The sequence below is a fragment of the Gossypium hirsutum genome, chromosome A09 (assembly GCF_007990345.1).
Source record: "Gossypium hirsutum isolate 1008001.06 chromosome A09, Gossypium_hirsutum_v2.1, whole genome shotgun sequence".
Classification (NCBI taxonomy): Eukaryota; Viridiplantae; Streptophyta; class Magnoliopsida; order Malvales; family Malvaceae; genus Gossypium; species Gossypium hirsutum.
This window is the reverse complement of record NC_053432.1, coordinates 83,253,738-83,276,144: the sequence shown is the minus strand read 5'-3', so window position 1 is coordinate 83,276,144 and position 22,407 is coordinate 83,253,738. Positions and strand designations below refer to the sequence as shown.

At 29.7% G+C, this 22,407-nt stretch overlaps 2 protein-coding genes across 3 annotated transcripts; both read right to left on the bottom strand.

Moving 5' to 3' along the window:
- Window positions 1–18,745: 18,745 nt before the first annotated feature.
- LOC107928445 (1-aminocyclopropane-1-carboxylate oxidase homolog 1) lies at window positions 18,746–20,435 on the bottom strand. 2 transcript variants are annotated; one of them, XM_016859686.2, is made up of 3 exons: window positions 19,915–20,435; window positions 19,285–19,598; window positions 18,746–19,170 (listed from the first exon to the last, which is right to left on the bottom strand). In XM_016859686.2, the coding sequence occupies exons 1-3, from the start codon at window positions 20,433–20,435 to the stop codon at window positions 18,800–18,802; spliced, it is 1,206 nt and encodes a 401-aa protein (XP_016715175.1). In that variant the 3' UTR covers window positions 18,746–18,799. The 2 variants fall into 2 exon arrangements, with proteins under 2 accessions (XP_016715175.1, XP_016715174.1); XM_016859685.2 differs by having other exon boundaries at window positions 18,746–19,162; window positions 19,287–19,598.
- Window positions 19,914–22,070, bottom strand: LOC107928444 (1-aminocyclopropane-1-carboxylate oxidase homolog 1). Its single transcript, XM_016859684.2, has 3 exons — window positions 21,369–22,070; window positions 20,971–21,292; window positions 19,914–20,877 (listed from the first exon to the last, which is right to left on the bottom strand). Exons 1-3 carry the CDS (start codon window positions 21,899–21,901, stop codon window positions 20,602–20,604), a joined length of 1,131 nt encoding a protein of 376 aa, XP_016715173.1. The 5' UTR covers window positions 21,902–22,070; the 3' UTR covers window positions 19,914–20,601.
- Window positions 22,071–22,407: the final 337 nt, after the last annotated feature.

The window sequence follows — 22,407 nt, the reverse complement described above, 5'->3', positions numbered from 1 at the left end:
TAAGGTATTTTCAGAGAACAAAAGATTACATGCTCACATATCGGAGATCTAATCAGTTAGAGATCATCAGGTATACAGACTCCTATTTTGATGGAATATGGATACAAGATTTTGTCACTAAGGTGCAAATTGTAAAAACAAATTGCATCTTTTATTCCAATAGGAACAGGAGCACATCAAAGTCAAAACACGTAGACTTTAAGTTCCTTGTTGTTAAAGTAAAAGTTCAGAGTGGTTAGGTGCCTATAAAGCATATTAGGACAAATTCCATAATTGCGGATCCGCTTACTAAGAAACTACACCTAAGGTTTTATAAGAGCACACTACTCATATGGGTGTAATGTCATTTAAAGGATATTTGGTTTTAGTGTGAGTTTGTATTTTTTAAATGCTTTTATGTTATAGACACATTTTCAGTTCAAAGATATTAAGTTTATTTTCTGCAGAAATAAAGTTTATTTGGTTTATTCACATTCTGATTTTGGTAAAGTTTGATCTCACTAAGGAGGACCAGTTGGAAATAGACATGTTTAGATCATACTGTATGTAATTTCCATGATACACATCTATACTTGATCTATGTCATTTGGTTGTGTTAATATACGTAATCATGGATGGATTTAGTTACGATATATGTAATGAAAGTCGCCTTGGTTCTATGTTAACATAATTAATGGAAGAGATTGTTCGGAATACTTTTTGGATATGACAGTAAAATTTTGGGCTCATAAGGTTATATAATGACATGTAATTATAGAGTAATTAGTATATATATGTGGTCCAAGTGGGAGATTGTTGGAAAATATGGACATCACATATATAATAAGTGTAACACCCCTCGCCCGCATCTGACGCCAAGACGGGGTTCGAGGTGCTACCTGACTTTTACTAACACTTCCATACTAAACAGGGCCATGAAATCTCAAATAATTAAAAACTTTTATTTTCATATACAATCTGTCCCATATACGGGCTTACAAGGCCCAAAACATACATCCGGAGTGGTTCGGGACCCAACCGAGAACTCATGAAAAACTTAGAAAATCTCTTGTATCAAGGCTTCATACGCCCGTGTGGGTATAGAGCACACGCCCGTGTGCTAGGGACACGCCCATGTCCCAAACCCGTGTCCAAAAACCTGGACAAATACAAGGCTATTTTCCAAGCCATTTTGTCACACTCACGATAGGTACACGCATACTTATACAATAACATACAACATGGCAAAATTAGGTACTTAAACATTCCTAACATGTCATGATTATGGCAATTTCACATGCAATAGATATCATAGATTTTACTCACATCTTTACCACATTCATACTATAATCATTATAAACTCATCACATAATACCATAACACATGCATGCATAATTAAAATAGATTTACAACCCCATAATCAAAATAGGCCAACACATATGGTTAAAGCCATATCACATACTCTAATATTTAAACTCCTATACATGCCATAGGCTTAAAGTACTTGAAATCACTACACCAATAGCGTTAGCTTGACAGTGTGATAATATCTCTGACGGCCTCCAACCCGAACTAACCTAGAAACTCTAGAAAACATGGAAAAGAAGAGGGGGGTAAGCTTTCGCTTAGTAAGTTCATATGAAAATAATAAGCAACTCATTAACTTGTTTTATCAATGTTTACAATATATTCTCAAGTTCACTACAAGCTGTCTTTCTGAGCAATGGTCACTAAATTATTTATATCTGGAGCTATGAAACTCCGAATTAAGTTCCGTTAATTTTCCCTGAAACTAGACTTATTTTCCTTTCTTCCATAAAATTTCCAGAATTTTTGGTTAAGCCAAATAGTACAGTTTATTCCTCAAAGTTACCCTTTATTCACTGTCTGACAGTTCCGACCCTTCTGTACTAAAGTTCGATTATCTCATAGTATAAGACTCGAATAATGTTCTCGTCTATTTCTCTTGAAACTAGACTCATATTTCTACTTACTAATTTTTTTCTAGAATTTTTGGTTGGGCCAATTAGTACAGTTTATTAGTTAAAATCTCCCCTATTTCAGGGTATGACCACTCTGACCCCTGTGCACTACAAACCGAATTTCTCCATGTACAAAATTCAAAAGACCATTCCGTTATTTGCCCTAAAAATAGACTCAATAATGAATCCATGCATGTAAGGTATGACTCTTAATAATTTTTTTACAATTTTTGGTGAATTTCTAAAGTTAGAACAGGGGATCTCGAATTCATTCAGACCCTGTTTCACAAGAATTCAAATATCACACAATATGGAATTCTTTTTCTTCCCTTGTTTCTTTCATGTGAAAATAGACTCATTAAGCTTTAATCGCATATTTTATTCTGCCTCTAACTCATTTTCCACTATTTTTAGTGTATTTTCAAAGTTACACTACTGCAGTAACTCAAATCTGTCAAGGCTAAATTACTCATTCATGATCATTGTTCATAAAATTAATACAACATCGTTTGTATAATCATCACCGAGACATTCATATCAGATTTTCATTTACCATCTTACCATATTGTTGTTATGTCGAGTTTTCAAACCGTGGGTTAAGTACATACCTGTTCAAAGTATCCATTTTACAACATTTACCAATACGTCCCTTTCATCTCGAGTATTCCTCCATTTGAGTGGAATTTTACCCATTGAACACATCGGAATATAATTCGGATACATGGAAAGTTTGCACATAAGTGCCACATATGTAGCCAAGCTACCATGTAACCTACCCATAAGTGAACTCGGACTCAACTCAACGAGCTCGGGCGTTCGCATCCATAAGTGAACTCAGACTCAACTCAACGAGCTCGGATGCCTAGTTACATTTCACGAACTCGAACTCAACTCAACGAGTTCGAACATTTGCATCCATAAGTGAACTCGGACTCAACTCAACGAGTTCGGATGCTCAACCATCCTAGTGACTTGTCACTTGTATCCTAATCTATTCCTAAGGTTCAAACGGGATTTTCCTCGAACACATATCCTTGCCATCTTCCGTAAAATACCGAAACCAATACTTGATAGCACTTTATCTTTAGCAGATAATACACATAACTTGCATTTTATTCGAAAATAACCACAAAACATATATTTCATGATAAAAATCAGCATATCATATATTTAACATCAATAACTTAAAAATAATAATTATGCTACATTATTTACACATGAACTTACCTCGATACCACAAAGGTGAAAAAAAAAGACGTAATTATCCCTTAATCGATTTCTTTCCGTTCTAGGTCCAAATGTCGATTTTCATCATCTAAAATATCACATTCAACTTATTAAAACAATGTACTGATCAAATTAGTCCATTAACACACTTGGGCAATTTTTACAATTTTGCCCCTATATTTTGCCAAAATTACCAAATTACCCCTAGGCTCGTAAAATAACTTTTATCACATTTCTTTACTTCTTGAGTCTAGATGAACCATTTTCATAACTATAGCAACTCATAATTTCAACTATTTCACACATTTACAACTCATTTTACAACTTAGCAATCTAGCCATTTTTAAGGTGTTTTCATGCAATTTCTTTCACAAAAGTTGTTTATTAGACAACTAGGACTCATAATCTTCCATAAAAACACAGCAAACAACACATTTACTCTCATGGCAAAACCCTGGACTCTTCATCGTTTTGCAAAATAGTCCCCTCTTATGAAAGCTCATGCTTTAGGGGTTCCAAAAATGTAAAAATCATCAAGCAAAGACATTAAAATCACTTGCAAGCAAGGGAAATATGTTGCTGAAATTTTCCAGCTTCAAAGCCCTTTCTTTGCTGCATATTTCGGTGAAGGAGAAGAGAAAAATGATAGCTTTTTCTTTTTGATTTGTTAATAATAAAACTAGTCAAAATTGGTGACCAAATTTCACCTAATTTTGACTTTTCAACAATTTTGTCTCCCATGGCCGGCCATCACACTTTCAATGGCCTAATTTCACTTTAAATACCCCCAATTTAAGATACAAGGAAATTTAACACCTTTAGGTATTAAATTTAACAACTTTTACCTTTTACGCGATTTAGTCCTTTTTCGAAATTGGACTAGAAATTGCTAAAATTAAAATTTACATGCACTTATAAAATTATATTATAACACATAAAATAATACTAAAATAATTTTCTCTGGCCTCGGAATAGTGGTCCCGAAACTACTGTTCCGACTAGGCCCAAAATCGGGCTGTTATAATAAGGGTAATTACATGTTATTATTTACTATCATGATAGGCTAGCCCCAATTAAAAGTGATCTAATTTGGTTAAAATTTTATTGGGCTTTAATTATTAAATAAAGTATGGGTCAAATATGTGTAGATAATCTAGTAATTAAGTTCTAATCAAATTCTAATTAATGATGGGCTAATTAGAATTTGATTAGAACTAATATGCCAATGTTATAAATATTAGGGTTATGGTCCTCAAATTAAAGACAATATATCTTTTCTAATATCCCATCATTAGGAAAGAAAGAGTTGATATTCTCTGAATTTCTTGTGTGCTAATTTGGAAGATCAAATCCTCAAGATCGTGTAAAACTTCAAGAAATTCATGGATTCAGGTATGCTTCCGCATCTAGTTTTGTTCTTGATTTATTCTTGATGATTAGACATGATAGATCCTAGTTTACAGTTCTAATTTTATATTAGATATTATTTAAAATTCTAACACACGAAGGTACAATAAAGATCGGTTCATCTAAAGGGATTGAGAGCCGAAATATGAATAAGAGGACAAGTTGACCAAGAAGACAATTGCCTGGAGTTACTTTAGAGTGCTAAAAAATCAACCATTTCTTCATCGTTTATTATGGTATTTATAAGAGATGTCCTATTATCTGTTAGTATGACGTGACACGATATTCATTCAACCCCTCCTAAATGTGTAAAGAATAATCACGTCTTTATATCATGAGACTTTATCAGTACGAGGAAGTTATGCCTAAATGGATTCATTATTGTCTTGTAAGTGTATTCACACAATGCTTCAAAGGGAGCCAACACATAGATCAACAATGTGTTTAGCGCTGACACGTGTCTAAGTGATAGAATAATATAACAATATGTTATATGATAAATACTAAAATATTTAGATGAGGTATTCCTAGATTATTGCTTTATTCTATATATTAATTGCACATTAAAATTAAATAAAGGAATAATAATATCCAATGGGATGGAGTTTTATATATGAATGCATCAAACATTTATAAAAATCCACAGTTTTATTCAAATTTTAACATTCACAACAAAGTGAGGTAAAGGTCACGATAGAGCATATCAATAATGTTGATAGAGAAATGATAAATTTGATAATATTTACCTTCGCTCAATTCCATTGCCTTCCTAAGTTAACTAGATGAGAATATATAGATATCATTTAAGTTTTAACATCCATCCTTAATTTTAATTTTTAAAATTTTTATAAATTTTAAAATTATACTTAAATTTTTATTTAATATATAAAATAATGATTAAAAAAATGTTGGTAGGAAGAAAATATTTAAGAAAAAGTTTCACATCAAAGAAAAATAAAATCCATAAACAAAGTATTTCCAAGTATACGTACGGTTGGCGAAATTTTCAAAGGCTGGAGCTTTCTTTGTGGTTGTTTTTGGTAAGTAAAGTTGTGTCATTTGGGAAAAAAAATGTCAACTTGGAATTTTGTACTTGATTTTTCGTGTAAAAACAAAATTGAAAAGAGATTACTTTATCTATGAAGTGAAATTATTAGAATTCGTGGTACACATTTCTTAGAACATAAACAAACAAATTAATTAAATTAATGAGATTCGTGACAATACGTAACCCATTTAAAAATAATAGTATTGGTGATGGGTAAACCGTGAATGAGTTGGTAATTTTGTTTAAGTTTGTTTAAAATTATAAAATTATCTTTTGATTGTTTTTTTGAATTTAAACACATTTTATTATTAATTTTAATTTTATCGTTATAATAATCAATCTCATTTTATTATTATTTTTAATCTCACTAAAATTAATTTTATCATCCGAAACCTCACTTATAATGTATCGAATTACAAAATATTTGAAAGAGACAAAAAGAAATTAAATCATTTGTCTACCTCCTTAAATTCGCTTTTAAAGCATTTGAAACAAAATGTTAGTAAATGCGAAGGGTCTAATCTCAACAACTTCCATCATCACGTGTTTTTCTTGTTGAATAAAACTGAAACTTCATGAATGGATCAAAACAAAAAAGCTAATTACAAAAACATAACCCGACCACGTGTTATCAATCACGTTTAACATTAAAGATATGTTGACAAGTCACCTAATTTTGGTATGTGATTCTGACAAGTTCTGCGTCCTTAATGAATTCACCAATTTGGTACAAATAAGAGAACCAATTTACGGACTAAAAATAAATACCATTTATCATTATGGGACAAAAGTTACTGTCTCCCTGTCGCCACGTAACTCCAGTCTTAAAAGGAATTTAAAAAAAAAAAGAAGCACATACTTTGAAATTTTAATTTTAGATTTTATTTCTTACATTAATAAAAATTGCATATATTATTAAAAAAATAAAAATTATGATGTCGTTGAAAATAAAATAGAAGCTTATGGTTGTGAATTTTTTAAAAATAGACTGCAGATTTTGATTTTTATCAAGAGATAAAGAAAAATGTCCAGAATATTAATAAAGACTTAAAACGTAAAAATATACGATGGTTAATTTACTAGTTTTATCTTCTAAATAAATGCATTAAAACATAAATAAATTGGTGTTAAAAACTAGTAAAATTTTAAGTTCTAATCTCCCAAATCCTCTCTTTAAGATTATAAATTAATTTTATGAGTTTTAAAAGGCACCATCACTCCTTGGATTGATTATTTATTTATATAAAATAATAGAGTAATTTTTAAAAATTATAATATACTCTAAGTAAGATTTTTAGAACTGAACCAACGGTTAAACTGATTAAGTCATTTGTTCGTATGGTTCGATTGAATAAATCATTAATAAATAAATAAAAATTAATTTAATCAGTTTTTAGCTTGGTTCGACTAGTTTACAGATCAACTAGACTGATATCTCTCTTCAAACTGATACTCCGATTGATTTAAACAACTATGATTTTATGTCTCTACACTTAGTATATTTGGAATTTAGCCCTCATACTTTTATTTTTAAAAATTTAATCATTTTACTTTTTAGATTTATAAATTTACCTTCAAATTATATATAACTATGAAACATTTTAATTAAAAACTTAAGTATATTAACTATTTAAACTAATTAGTAATATTATAAAAATATAAAGACCCAATTATATTAAAATTAAAAATATAATGAAAAAATCTTAAATTTAAAATAAAAAAATAATAACTTTTATAAAATATAAAAGAAAAAGAAAAGAAAAGAAGGATGGTGGAGGTGTGTTATGAGTCAGCATAGAGAAGATCTTTTGAAGTTTACTTTAATATATATCTAATATACAGGTGTAGAATTTATTTCAATAATTTAATACCAAAGTAACATGAATAACTTGTTAGAAAAGACTCTAACCAACGTGAAAACATAAATAATCAATTAAAAATAACTTGCAATTCTATTTTATTCATTATTCAATTAAACTAATACTTAATTAATTTGTGACACTAATTTAATTATTGATTTGTCATAGTATTATTTTACTAAAAAATATTATCGTATTAATATTTATTATTTTATAAAAATAAAAATATTTTAATAATATTACTATTGAATTGATATTCGATTAACTCTCAACTTCATCTTAATTAGAGTTTTAATATAAATATCGGTATACTTTAATATGTAATTATTCATTACTTGCTTGTATTGAACTGAATTTTATTTATCATTTTCACTACTCCCATTTTAACTTGTTTATACTTTTATTGAATCTAAACGTTAAGGAATAAATCTCAAATTTATAAATGAACTTTAATTCGATGTACAATTTGTTACATGAATTTTGATTTCTGCAATTATACACATGAAACTTTAATTCGATTCAATCATACACATTTAAAGAAATAAATATATCAATTTATTTTTATATTGGATAGATATAATTATGTGTATGTAATATATAAATATAAAATGATGTTATATAAATAATTGTGTTAATAATTAGTGAGAATTAGATCAAATTAAAATTTCATATATAAAATTGCACAAAATCAAATTTCATGTATAAAATTACACATTAAATCAATTTTGTCCCATGAAAATAAAAGTCTTAAAAATTTATTTGGCCCTTGAATTGATTTTTTTTTTCAAATCACCTCAAAATGGACGAAAAAGTTAAATTTTTTTTACTTTGCTAATGTGGCATGCACATTGATTGTCACATGGATAACATGTCATCATTTAATTAATTTTTTAATTCTAATTGTTTGATCAAGATAAAATGGATGTCCATCATGATCTAAGATAAAGTTTTTGCATACTTTAAATTCTAATAGTTATTAAATTCTAATAAGATGTTAATCCACTATGATCATGTCCATATTATTAAGTGGACGTCCATCATGATCAAGATAAAGTTTTGGTGTACTTTAAATTCTAACTATACTTCTTATGCCTATAAGTAGAAACTATGAATTGTAATTACCCATTTTGATCAATAAATTACATTCTCTGTTGCTTTTATATTTTCTTTGTTCTTTATTATCTCCATCTCTCTTTATTTTGTATTACGTATCAGCACAATAATTCTCTATTTTTTTTCAAAATCTTTCAAAGTCGTCTCACAAATCAAATTCATTTTCACATTAAACTTCCACCCTTACAACTTCATCTTAGGATGTTGAAAGATTAAATCTCAGAATGGATGCTCGTGATAATAGTCAAGGTGATGATGATGATGATGTTAAAGATCTTCAGGTATATTTTACTATATTTTATTTATTATATCATGTTTATTATAATTGAAGACTAATCATGACAACATTAATTAGATAGATTTTGATTTGAAATCCACGCATGTTTTGCAATGATGATTATGAAATAAAGAATCAATGGAGGCGTTTAGAAGTCTATCTTACTAAATTTATTGCATTCCCGAAGTGAATGTAAACATAAAGAAAATAAAAAATATAATTATGGACCACTAAAAGTGGGAAAATAGTAATAAATAAGGGAACAATATGAGAGTTCTCAAGATAACTCTTCAAAGGGTAAAGATAACTTATGTTATCAATGTGATATGAACGATTATTGGCCACATGTGGCATATGCCCAAATATTTTGTTTCTGTTAATATTCTTTGAGGAAGAATATGAGAATGTAGTAATAAATTCTATTATTATAGATAGAAAGTATTTATCTAATTTTATACTAAAACAAACAAATATTATTTCAATATTTGATAGTACAAAATTAGTCGAAAAGCTCTAAAAGAGCTAATATATTAATATTTTGTGATGGTTAATCTATTGGTTTTAAAATATATTTATAATGGATCTCATATTAAGATTGTGAATGAGGAAAATATTATATTTCATGTGAATAAGTAAAGGGGATTGAGTTACTAATTTATAATCTTTGTGATATTCTTTTGTCATCATCTCTATTAAAGGATTGAAAGCAAAATATTTCACTGTGAAAGATCTACTCATGAGCAATAGAATACAATAATTCTGTCTACAACTTATTATGGTTTGATGCACCTAAAGTTGTAAGTTTTTTTTAAAAAACTGTGAGTATAACTCTACAATATTTAGAATAAGTTCTCAACTAAAATTACATGGTAAAATATTGCTTATGAGAATTTGCAAGAGAGAAAACTTATGTATAAAAAGTTATTGGTTATGTAGCTGTAGTACACTTGGAAAATAAGATCCACTCTCAAAGTTTTCTATTAATAGATTTTTGGACATTTGAAGATTTTTGCATATTCCTTGAAGCGAATATTGCATATAATTATTTGGAAATTATATTTATTAACTTGGTGGCATTATAGATTTCACATTGATTTAGACATTTTCAGAAATAATGTAACAGCCTAATTTTCAGTGGTGTCGGAATAGTGATTCGAGATCACTAAATCCGACAAATAAGTAGGAAATATTATTAATTTAGTGAGTATATGTTAAATGTGAAGTTAGGAAAAATTTTGAAATAGTGAAATGTACTAAATATATATATACATATTAAAATAATTAGAATTGAAAACGAGGTATCGAGACCTCGGGAATTTTAAATCGAGCCATAAATATTTTTATAAATATTTATGGAGTGTTAATAAGTTAGTATTAAATTTTCGTCAAGAAATTTTAAAGTACTGATAGCTAATTGAACAAAAAGGACTAAATTGTATCAAATGCAAAATTATGGGAAATGATTAAATAGCTTAAATGATAAAAGAAAGAGGGTTTAAAAGGAAAATAGACCCAAGGTCTATTTGGGCTGGACGGCAAGAGCATGAAATCACCAAGAAAATAAGGGGAATTAAGGGAAAAATTAGAAAATTGCAAAATTTACTTAATAAAGCTAGGACTAAAGTGGAATTATCTAGATTTCTCTTTATTTTTCTGCATTCTCATCAGCAAAAACACCATGGAAGAGTTTCCTTAAGCTGGTTTTTCATATTTTTACTGCAAGTAAGTTCAATTCTTGATTATTTCTTGAAATTTTTGTGTTTTTGTGACTTTTACAACTAGGTCCATTTGTTGAATTCGTTAGTTCTTGATTCTATGAAAGAAATTGAAAGTTTCTATGAATATTTTCTGGAAGTATATGATGATTTGATATAGAATTAGAGCTTTAAATTGTTTATATGCTGATTTTATTGAAATAATTGAATAGAAAGTGAATGTTTGGGACCTAAATTGTAAAAGAGTTTGAATTTAGAGTTTTATGTGAAAATTATGAATTTCAATAGTTATGAAATAACTTATAGTGTCTAGGAAAAGTATTAATTGAGAAAATTAGTTTAATTGAGGGGTTAATTAAGTAAGGACTGAATTGTATGAACTGTGAAATTTGGGGCAAAATGAAAATCAACATTTTGCACTAAAACAGTTTTTGACAGCAGCAATAGTCTAACTTTGAAAAATCTCCAAAAATTGTATAAATCTAATTAGAGGATTAATAAAATATGAAATTAAAGCTTATTGAGTTTAGTTTCTTATAGAAGAAACGGTGTAAGCAATGAAATTGTAAATCATGAGATATAATAAGTTTTGTGAGACAATGTCAGAATGATTTTGGGTTCCCCTGTTTTTACTTTGAAAAATCATCAAAAATTGGATAAAAATAATTAAGGAATTAAATTTATATGTTTAAAATCCTTAAAGAGTCTATTTTCAATAGGAATAAGCAGGAACATCATCCGAATCTCGTACGATGAGATAATTAATTCTTAGTGAAGAAGGGTCAGAACTGTCAGACAGCAGAACAGGGGCAACTTTAAAGAATAAACTGTGTTTATTGGCTGAACCAAAAATTCTAAAAATTTTATGATAATAAGATAAGTAAGTCTAGTTTCAGAAAAATTAGCGGATCTTAATTTCGAGTTCTGTAGCTTAAGATATAAATAATTTAGCGACTATGACGCAAATGGACAATTTTGAATATACATAAGTAAATAGTGAAATTATTGATAATGTTACTTGTTGCATGTTATATAAATTAAGGATGTGGAATAGAGAGGAAGAGGAGGAAAATATGTATGAAGATTCAGCTAGCATGGCTAGTTTGTATGTTTTAGGCTCATGGACTAAATTGAATAAAAGTAAAATTTTATGGGCAATTTTGTAAAAAAATGTTAAAAATGACCAATTTGCATGAAATGGATTTTTTTATTATTTAAATTACAAAATTGAATGAAATTATTAATTTAGCTCAAGATCAGGGAAAAACATGTTTTAAGGATTAAATTGAAAAGTGTTGAAATTATGAAAAATTCTGACATTTTATAGAATTCATAGGTTGTTATCAATTTATGTGAGAATAACGGCAGGAAATAAGTGTTAAATTGCAATAATTTTATTTTATTTTAACCTAAGGATGAAATCGTCATTAATTAAAAGTTTAGGGGTAAAATGATAATTTTGTTTAGAGCATTAGTTGAATGTATTATAACATGAAATAAATGAAAACGACGATCAAATTTCTTTATAAAGATCCGGATGACTTGAATACGAGACCTGAACGTGGAAAAGAAAAGATATCGGATTAATGAAATATCTGATAAATGAATCGGTAACTCCGGTAATGCTCTGTAACTTTATTTCGGTGACGGATTCGGGTTAGGGGCGTTACAAATAAATGTCGCAATAGTACTTATATGTGGATACAAATTAAAAGGAATGATAATAAAATTATCAGTTTGTTACAATTTAGTACAATTGAAACACATGTTAAAGTAAACTAGAAGTTTACTAATACTAATATGTTCACTCCTTGGCGTGACTAGTTAGACCATCCTGAATCATATATGATGCAAAAATTAATTGAGAATTCATATGGACATCCATTAAAGAACCAGAAGATTCTTTAATTTAAATAATTTTCATTTGTTGCTTGTTCTTAATAAAATTTGGTTATTAGAAACTCACTAGCTAAAGTTGAGACTTAATGTCTTGCATTTCTAAAATGAATATCGGCTTATTCATCCACCATGTGGATGGTTTTATATGATTTTGGTAGATGCATCAACAAAATAATCACGTATGTATTATCAACTTGCAACTTGTCGTTTGCAAGATTACTTATTTAAATAATTAATTTCAAATCATGCAATAAATAGAATTCATCTTGCTAATACTGATGAGTTTATATCTCAATCTTTTATTGATTGAGTTTGAAAAACTTTTGTAAAAGTTTGCGCATAATGGTTTGGATAAATTATTGATTGAACACCTCTGATTAATGTCAAAATCATTACTTAAGAGAATTAAACTTCCTATTTCAACATGAGATTATGTTGATTTACGTTTTGTATGCATCAAGTCAATAAGTTATAAAACTCCCCATTATAATTAGTTTTTTATTAAGAGCTAAATATTTCTCATCTTTGAATTTTTGTATGTACGTATATGTTCCAATTGCTCCACCACAAAGCACAAAAATGAGTGAATCCTCAAAGAAAGTTGGGAATATATATATTAATTACAAGTTTCTTTATATTATTAGATGTTTGGAATGTATTCGAGATTCAATTATGATATGGATTACAATTTTGATTCGATAGTTTTCCTGACATTAGGAGGAGAAAAATAATAAATTGTAATAAGTTAGGGGGAGAGTAATTTGAACTAGAAGTTCAATAAAGATAAATCATTACAAGTTAATTGTTAGATGTATTTACAAAGTTAATTGTTAGATGTATTTACAAACTTAATAAGAATAACCAAGTGTTATATATCATCTAGTATTTTTATTTGAATCAAAGTCCTAATAGGACAATCAATTGGAATAAAATAATAGATTGATTGGTTCCAAATATGAAAATTCTTCTAGATGGTCAAATTGTGGAGGTGGGTGCTCCAGAAGAAACCCAAGACATAACTAATAAGTAAAACTTCAAAAGAGATTCAGGTACCTAAAACTAAATTTTAAAATAATGAAAATAAAAGATCTCGATAAGTTATTTCAATTCGAAAAAATGTGGAACCGAATAATTAAAGTGGTCGACAATGATTTTACATGCAATATTATTATTGAAATAATGAAATAAAAGGAAGATCTTGAAAAAATCTATTGAGAAATATAGATACGAAATAAATTGATCAAAATACAAAGACGCAACTCAAGTACAACTAAATTCTTAGAATTTCTAGACCAATAGTCCAAATATCTAAATGTATAAAGCTAGTGAGGATGCAAATGAAGTAGTTTTGCAAAAACGAAATAAAAATATGAAATTTTTCGCTAAGTATTGGTATTGATTATGAAAAGATATAATATTCTTTTGTGATGGATACAATAACCTTTAGATATTCTTTTGTGATGGATGCAATAACCTTTAGACATATTATTTTGACAATTTATAAAAGATTTAACTTGCGTCTAATGGTGGTTGTTACAACATTTATAAATCATTATATAGTAAAGTTTATATTTGAATCCTTGAAAGATTTAGAATGCTAGAAGCATATTGAAATTCTCGGGAAATTATTTATTTATATGAATTGAAATAATTGAACATATGTGATAAATTTGACTTAGTCAATAGTAGTTGAAAGATTATTATAAAATGATCTAAAATACCTATTTGTATTTTTATAGAGGGATCATGATTAAAGTTTGCTATGATTATTGTTGAAACTCCTGAAGAGATCAAAATATGTTTCCCCAAAATTTTCTCTCTCATGATTTCCAAAAAAATGGTTATATAAATGTTTAGCAATACATTCAAATAGTCATTTGAAAAAATTAGTATTTAAAATTGAATACGTAGAATATGAAAAAGTATGTTGTTTTTATAGGGTTTTTCCTAATAAGGTTTTAACGAGGCACATTATCTAACAATGGACATCAATAGGGGAATGTTATGAATATCTTATTAAGTGGATGTCCATAATGATCAAGATAAAGTTTGGGTGTACTTTAAATTCTAATAGTTATTAGAATTAGATATCTACTTCTTCTTTACTTCTTATGCCTATAAATAGAAAATACGATGAAGCATTGTAATCATCTCTTTTGATCAATAAATTACATTCTCTATTACTTTCATATTTTCTTTATTATTTATTCTCTCTAACTCTCTCTTTTTTGTAACAATTTAAAATTATTTTAAAAAGTATAAAAATATTAAAAAAATAATTTTAAAATTTTTTAAAACTAATTAAATGTTGACATGTTATCTGTCGTAACCATTTTTTTGTAAAACGGGAATTGACTTAGATTTTTGAAAATGAAAAACGAATAGAGGAGTCGCCACCAATCTTTTTTGATGAGGTGTGATCGGATCACCTTAAATTAATCATTTTAATAAAAGTGAAGATTTACTAAAACGATAATTTTTGGTCTACGAAAATCAGAAAATGAGTTCGGGAGTCGGTTACCCACGAGGAAGGATTAGCACCCTTGATACGCCCAAAATTGGTACCTAGTTGATTAATTAGTGTCTTAGTGTCGAGAATTTGAATACCTGAAAGAATTTAAAATACAATCTCTCTTTGTATTAATGCTGAAAAATGATTGAATAAATTAAAATGGATATCGAAAACTTGCTTATCCCGAGGTAATAAAAAACCATGTCCAGTAAGTTAGGGCACGACATCTCATACTTTTAGATCGAGCTTGCCTTATATTTTAACTTCTTCAAAAAGGATATTCGGTTAGTTAGGGTGAACGAGGAAAATCGAAACCCAGTAAGTTAGGGCACGCTTCCTCGTATTTCCGAACACCGAACATTGCCTTTATTTGCAAAAGATCTTATTTCGGGGTATCAATGATGTCATACCCGGTAAGTTAGGGCATCACACCTCGTATCTCCAAAAATAAGCATTTTTAAGACTCGCATTGTGATTAAAAAGAGTATTTCGTATTTAGGTTAAATGAGAAAAATCGGAACCCAGTAAGTTAGGGCACGATTGTCTCGAATTACAAAATACGGAATATCACTTTTATGAAAGGATTATTTTAAAGTATCGAAAAAAACATGATGTGATTTATAGTAAAATACGGAATCAAATTATGATGCTTATACGTAATAATAACGAAATTATGAGTGAATAAGAAACGTAAATAACTAAGTAATAAGAAAATAAGTAAAAAGGTAATAATAATGCAACGATAGTAAGAAAGAAAAAAAAGTGATAACAATAATACGTCAAATAATAAAAATTAATAATAATAATAAAAGTAATGATAATAATGAGAATATATAATATATAGTATTAAAGGTAAATACATAATACGTATATTAGAAATAATCATAATGTTGAAAACAACTATTAACAACTATATAAGTAGATATATAATAGTAGTATATACATGGTATAGTTTAGAAATGATGCATGAAATTGTATATATGTACAGGTATAAATAAATAACATATGATGTGAGTGAGGAAAGAATAAAATAAGTATATTTAAAGGTGATAGGTGAAAATGTAGGAATAATAATGATATAAATAATAATATTTGAATAAAATAATAAGTAAATGAAAATATTATGTACCATAATATATGATATATATATAAAATAATATTACTATATAAAGGGTATATATATACATGTATAAAATATAATAGGGGTGAAGATAGATATAACAATAATATGATATAAAAGCATATATATACTTATATTATGATATTAAAAGGCGTACATGTATATTAGGAATAATAATAATAATAATAATAATAATAATAATACTATATAGATATGGTAATGTATAATACAGTTATTAAAAATATATACGTAACATATAGAAGAACACAATATTAAAAGGATATGTATATGTTACACATATTAAATGATAATAATGTTAGAAAACAATTATTAAATGTATTACCTAAAAATACATACGAACATATATGTTAAAAATAAATATATGGTGATATTAACAGTATGTGCAGAATATATATTTAGATATTATACGTAATATATAAAAGAATATATATATAGTATTAAAAGGAGAAATATACATAATATATATGTACAGATGTATAAAAATATAGACATAGTATAATCTTAACACATATATACATAACATGGAGCATAACACATATATATTAAAAGAATACCTAGGTGACATACAAATATATTAATAAGAATTATACTATTAAAACTATTAATAATACTTTTATAACATATATTTATAAGTATTAAATAAAAACGATAATAGTGAGCCATTAATAAAGATACAACCATAATAAAATACAATAAATAATATTACAATTAAATTAGCATAGTGAGGAAAAATAAAAGAAAGGACGAAATCGAATTAAAAAATGGAATCTTGAGGCGAATTTAAAATAAATGAAGGAAAAGGGGATCAATTTGGACACACGAGCAAACAGGAGGGACCAAAGGGGAAAATATCCCCTCCCCCAAAACACAATGTTTTATACAGGACTAAAATGAAATAGAAGTAAAGTTATAGGGGTAAAATTAAAGAAAAAGGAAACAGCGCGAGACCCTATTGAACTAAGCCTCAAAAGCGGAAGGACTGAGGGCGCAAATAACCCCTCAGTCCAAAAACACGCGGACCCTGGACATAGGCGGGTTGGGTGCTCGGGTCATTGTCGAAACGACACCGTTTTGGCGCTTGAAATCAAGGCCCAAAACGACGTTGTATGGTCCCTTTATAAATACCAAAATCTTAGCAAAAAAAATCATTCTTTCAGCCTCTTTAAAAAAAAAAAACTCTTCTCTCCTTCTGGGCTAAACCCAGAAACCGGCAAGAAGGCCATCGACGGCCGACCGTCACGCCACCGTGGCTCCGCCGCGCCGGCCACCGTACACGGTGGCCGAAAATCGCCTTTGGGGTAATTTTTCTCCTCTTTTTTTTATGTTTTTTATTTATATGTATAAATGAGGGAATGAGTCTAAAAACAAAATGAAAATGAAGTTAAATCACCTTAGATTCGCTACTCTCGTTCTCCGATCTCTGATATTGGGCTCTTTTCCTGCTTTTGATATTGTTAGAGTCTATATTCTTTGCTTGTATGTTTGAAATCTAATATTGTTTTTATTTCACAAGTGCCGATGCTTACAATGGTTTTTGGATTTGGCTTTTAAATAGCCATTACATTTCCTTTTTTTTTTAATATCTGTCTTTTCTTTATTAATTTTTGCAGGTGTTTGTGGCGTGGATTCGATCTGTCGGTAGGAGCAGAGGCGGTGGTGGATGGGACAGGGGCAAGTGGTTGAACGGCTAGGGTTTTAGGTTTTCCTTTATTTTTCTTTAATGTATTGGGCTAGGGTTTCCTTTGAAATTGGGTTTTGGGTAGGTTATTTGGGTTTTAGGCTTAGTGGGTTCAGTGGGTTTTGGGTCCAAAATTGGGCTTGTACATTATCTATGTGGCAATTTACGTATATACCACGTTAGCAAAATAAAAAAAATAATTTTTTTATCTATTTTGGGATGATTTGACAAAAAATACAAGTTCAATAATTAAAAAAGATAAAAAATTAAATAGAAAGCTAAAATAAATATTTTTTTTGCAAAGTTAGGGAGAAAAAATCAGTATATCTCAATATTTTAATAATTTCATTATTATATTTCATGTGTTATTTACTTAAATTATATTGAGATTTAGGGTGAGTTTGAATAGGTAGTGCGTTTACCTGCAGTTAGTGTAAAAACAGTGGTGGCGGTGAGATTAGATACTGTAGCGATACTGTAGTGTGAGACAAAAAGTAAGCTAAACGCACCGCACCGTACCGCAATCCCAAACCCACCCTTAAGTGGACATAAAATGTTTATTTATTTGTTGGATATAAAAGGTTTTAAACCATTGATCATGTACGGATAAACTCCATATTATTAACTGATATTATAATTTAAATATCAGATTGATTTGAAACTTTGAAGCACAACTAATTTAATCATATAATTAAATTATTAAAAAATAATTTTATAATTACATATTAAATTAAATTTTTTATTTTAGCTACTACGAATTAAGTTTTAAAGATAACACAATTTAATTAATTTAATAGTTATCATTTAGTTAAAACTAAAATTTTAAAAATATAAAGGCTAAAATAATCAAATTTAAACACAAATATTAAATCTACAAAATACATAAAGTATGAGATTTAATAGCAGAATTTAACCATCATAACATATCATGTTATTATTCACCAATAAGAAATCATAAACAACTATAGCTTTAGCACCCAAAGAACACTGGAAACAACACACATGGTATCGATAATGCTTATGCTATATAAAGGGTTCATAAGTTCTGTAAGTAATGGAAACTCCATGGCCAAGTTTAGAGCTTGAAATAGCATGGCAGAGGTACCATGAAGGTCTTTTGCATTGTAATAACCAGCATATTCCCTCATGGTGACTTCCCTGTATTTTGGAGGATTTTCCTCTGATATTAACTCCTTAATAGGTCCATAAGTTCTTAAATCTGGCAAAAAAAAAGTACTGAAAAAGCAGGCCACTGATACTCTTGGTCCTACACAATTTGCCACTACCCTATGCTCCACACTTCTAAAACCATCATTTGATATTAGCTGCAAAAAAAGAAAAAAAAGAAAAAGAAAAAGAAAAAACATCATTAGAATGTCGAATTAGTTGCAAAACCGAAGTTTATCCTAATTGGTTCATGCAGTTATTCTTAAAACATAAAAGCTTTGCCTGTAAATGTTAACGACTAGTGCACCGGGAGTTGGGGGTACGTCAACCCATTGGTTTTGGTGAAGGACTTGGAGTCCACCAATATGGTCTTGTAGGAGCACGGTGAGGAAGTCGTTGTCGGAGTGCTTGGTTGTACCGAGAGTGAGTTCTGGTTGTGGACAAGCAGGGAAATAATGCGATAGCATGCCGAGACCTTGAGTGCAACCCATGTCTTTTAGGTGATCAGGCTGCAATCCCAGAGCTTCTGAGAGTAACTCAAATAGCAAGCAGCCCAATTGCATTACTTGCTTTGAGTACTCCATCATTATATCCCTACATATGTACATATACACACTTGAATATACATACATACATACATACATACATACATACATACATACATACACCACTAGATATTTTGAGGTTTCCAACTTGGGCACGTAAATAAGTATGGCTCTAATTTATCACTTGATTGTGGATAAAAAACCAATTGAATAAAAGTCTAGGTAGGACCACTGTGATATGGACTCTTTTGTATGGACTCTTTTGTATCATGTTCCGGTTATTCGATTCGGAAGGGTGGTAACCGGAGTTCTGTAACCTTGTCATCATAAACACGACAAAACACTTCACATATGTAATACGATACCTGGACACCTCCGGCAACTCATGTGGCACGGGAGGTTTAGGAGCCATAAGGCAGAACAGTGTATCTCTCCAGTTAGCTGCTGGTGAACTATAAAGATCGAAATTGCTGTTGTAGGCCACGTTTTTTGTACTATAATCCCGAGTGAAGAACTTCTTTTTCGCCTCCAAATATTGCTCGAAAAACTGGACAACACCATCCTTCATATCTTGCAGGACACTCAATGGAATCCCATGGTTCTCAACTTGGAAGAAGCCCCATGATTTTGACGCATTTCGAACTTTGTCGATGATGTTCCGAAGAGTCCCTGGATCTTCCTTCACTCCTGCGAGGTCAATAACCGGAATACTAACATGGATACCATTAGAAACAGATGAGTTCTTGTCTAACTTATCTGGTCTGTAATGGAACATCCGAGGAACATTTTTAATTCCAGAATCAAAAAGTCCTTTAACACCAGCTTTTGTTTCATCAAAAGCTTTCAGTTCACTAATTCGGTCATATTCGGGCTTTGGTTTTGCCATTAGAACGCTCTTCCTCAGACCAATTATCAGCAAATGGAAAAAGTCAAAAAATAAAGCATTCAGTGATTGATGAAAATTCAACTTTATAGTAAACCCATCATTTCAACATTCACATAAATTATTGCACACATAGCTTAGGTTTATAAAATAAGATTACAATTAAACATCATTTATCTCCATGGCTAGGTTTAGAGAGCTTGAAATGTGGTAATGGTGAAGTACCACTAAGACCTTTTGAGTTGAAGTATGTAATAAAGTCTTTAACAGTAGTTTCCTTGTATTTTCGAGGGTTGTTTTGTGATAGCAGCTCCTTAATAGGTCCATATAATCTTGTATCTGGTACAAGAGCAGTAGTGAAAAAGCTTGCCACTGATACTCTTGGACTTACTGAATTTGTTACTACTCTATGGTCCACACTTGTAAATCTGTCATTTGATATAAGCTGAAGGACAAAAAGAGGGGACGGGATGGCGTCACGGTGTTGAATGTGAACACGTTTTAAGAAAAATGAAGAGTCAGAACGAGATTGACTTGCCTGTAAAAGATCTCCAATGTTAATGACTAGTGCCCCAGGAGTTGGGGGTACATTAATCCATTGATTTTGATGAAGTACTTGGAGACCGCCAACGTTGTCTTGTAGGAGAATAGTGAGGAAGCCATTGTCTGCATGCTTGCTTGAACCGAGAGTCAGTTCTGGTTGCGGACAGATCGGATAGTAATGGGATAACATGACCAGTCCCTTAGCACAATCTATGTCTTTTAGGTAATCAGGGTTCAGACCAAGAGCTTCAGACAGTAATTCAAAGAGCAAATACCCCAAATTCATTACTTGTTTCGTGTATTCAAGCATTATATCGCTGCAAATTGAATACAATCATTTTTTGTCATGTCCGTTTAAGAAAAATGACGAGTCATAGTAACATTTCCATGTACCTGAAAACTGCAGGCAATTCTTCTGGTTTGGGAGGATCCGGAGCCATGGAACACACAACTGTATCTCTCCATTTAGCTGCCGGTGCGCTATAAAGATCAAAATTCGAATTGTAAACCACTCGTTTCGTGTAATCCCGAGAGAAGAACCGGCTTTTAGACTCAACGTCTTGCTCGAAGAACCTACGTGCACCGTCCTTCATTTCCTCCATGACATTCATTGGTATCCCATGGTTAAGTACCTGAAAGAATCCCCATGTCTTGGACGCGTTTCGAACTTTCCCGACGATCTCCTCACGAGTAGTTCGATTTTGCTTCACTTTTTCGAGGTCTATAATGGGAATACTAACCTGTATGCCACATGAAACCGGGTTATTCTCGAATTGATGATGAAACATCCTTGGAACATGTTTGATTCCAGAATCAACAAGTCCTTTTACACCAGCTCTTGTTTCATCGAAAGCTTTCAATTTGCTTAGTCGATCGTATTCGGGTTTTCGAGTGGTGGGATCTTCTTCATCGGTACACTTGGACATGGTTATCAGTGAGTAATCCGTGTAGACAACTCAAATCTTATGCTAACTAGCTCATCTTAATATGAATATATAATGGTAAACCATCACAGTTATGATATTTTTCTATAGCCAATGAGAAATTGATACAAATTTCATGAAGTAGATGATTAGGTAGCTTGAAAAATCAAACTATTGGTGTTTTTAATGGTGTAGCAAATACACAAATAATGGACCATTAACCCCAAGGCATGGGACACATAAATAGTCACTAATCATTATAGTGGGAAATATGATTTCGCTTTCCATCTTTTTCCACATAAACCTCTTATCATGCAAAGTGATAATGTTTAAAATATGTGTTGTTGGCAAATTTCAATTTAGTTTTTGTAAATTTAATTTTAGCAAATTTAATTTTTTTTACTTTTTAAAATTTAAAATTTAGGTTTAAATGTTAGCATTGTTTAAATTATTTTGTTAATTTTATATTTATTATAATATCATTTTTTTAATTACATGATTATTAGGTG

Excerpts from the sequence above, each read along its gene's own strand:
- LOC107928445 (XM_016859686.2), bottom strand. The coding sequence starts at position 20,435 with ATGGCAAAACCAAAGCCCGAATATGACCGAATTAGTGAACTGAAAGCT. Across the intron at positions 19,599-19,914 it reads GAGTTGCCGGAGGTGTCCAG|GGATATAATGATGGAGTACT; the intron begins GTATCGTATTAC and ends GTACATATGTAG. Across the intron at positions 19,171-19,284 it reads AGTCGTTAACATTTACAGGC|TTTTGCAGCTAATATCAAAT; the intron begins AAAGCTTTTATG and ends TTTTTTTTCTTT.
- LOC107928444 (XM_016859684.2), bottom strand. The coding sequence starts at position 21,901 with ATGTCCAAGTGTACCGATGAAGAAGATCCCACCACTCGAAAACCCGAA. Across the intron at positions 21,293-21,368 it reads GAATTGCCTGCAGTTTTCAG|CGATATAATGCTTGAATACA; the intron begins GTACATGGAAAT and ends TTCAATTTGCAG. Across the intron at positions 20,878-20,970 it reads ACATTGGAGATCTTTTACAG|CTTATATCAAATGACAGATT; the intron begins GCAAGTCAATCT and ends TTTGTCCTTCAG.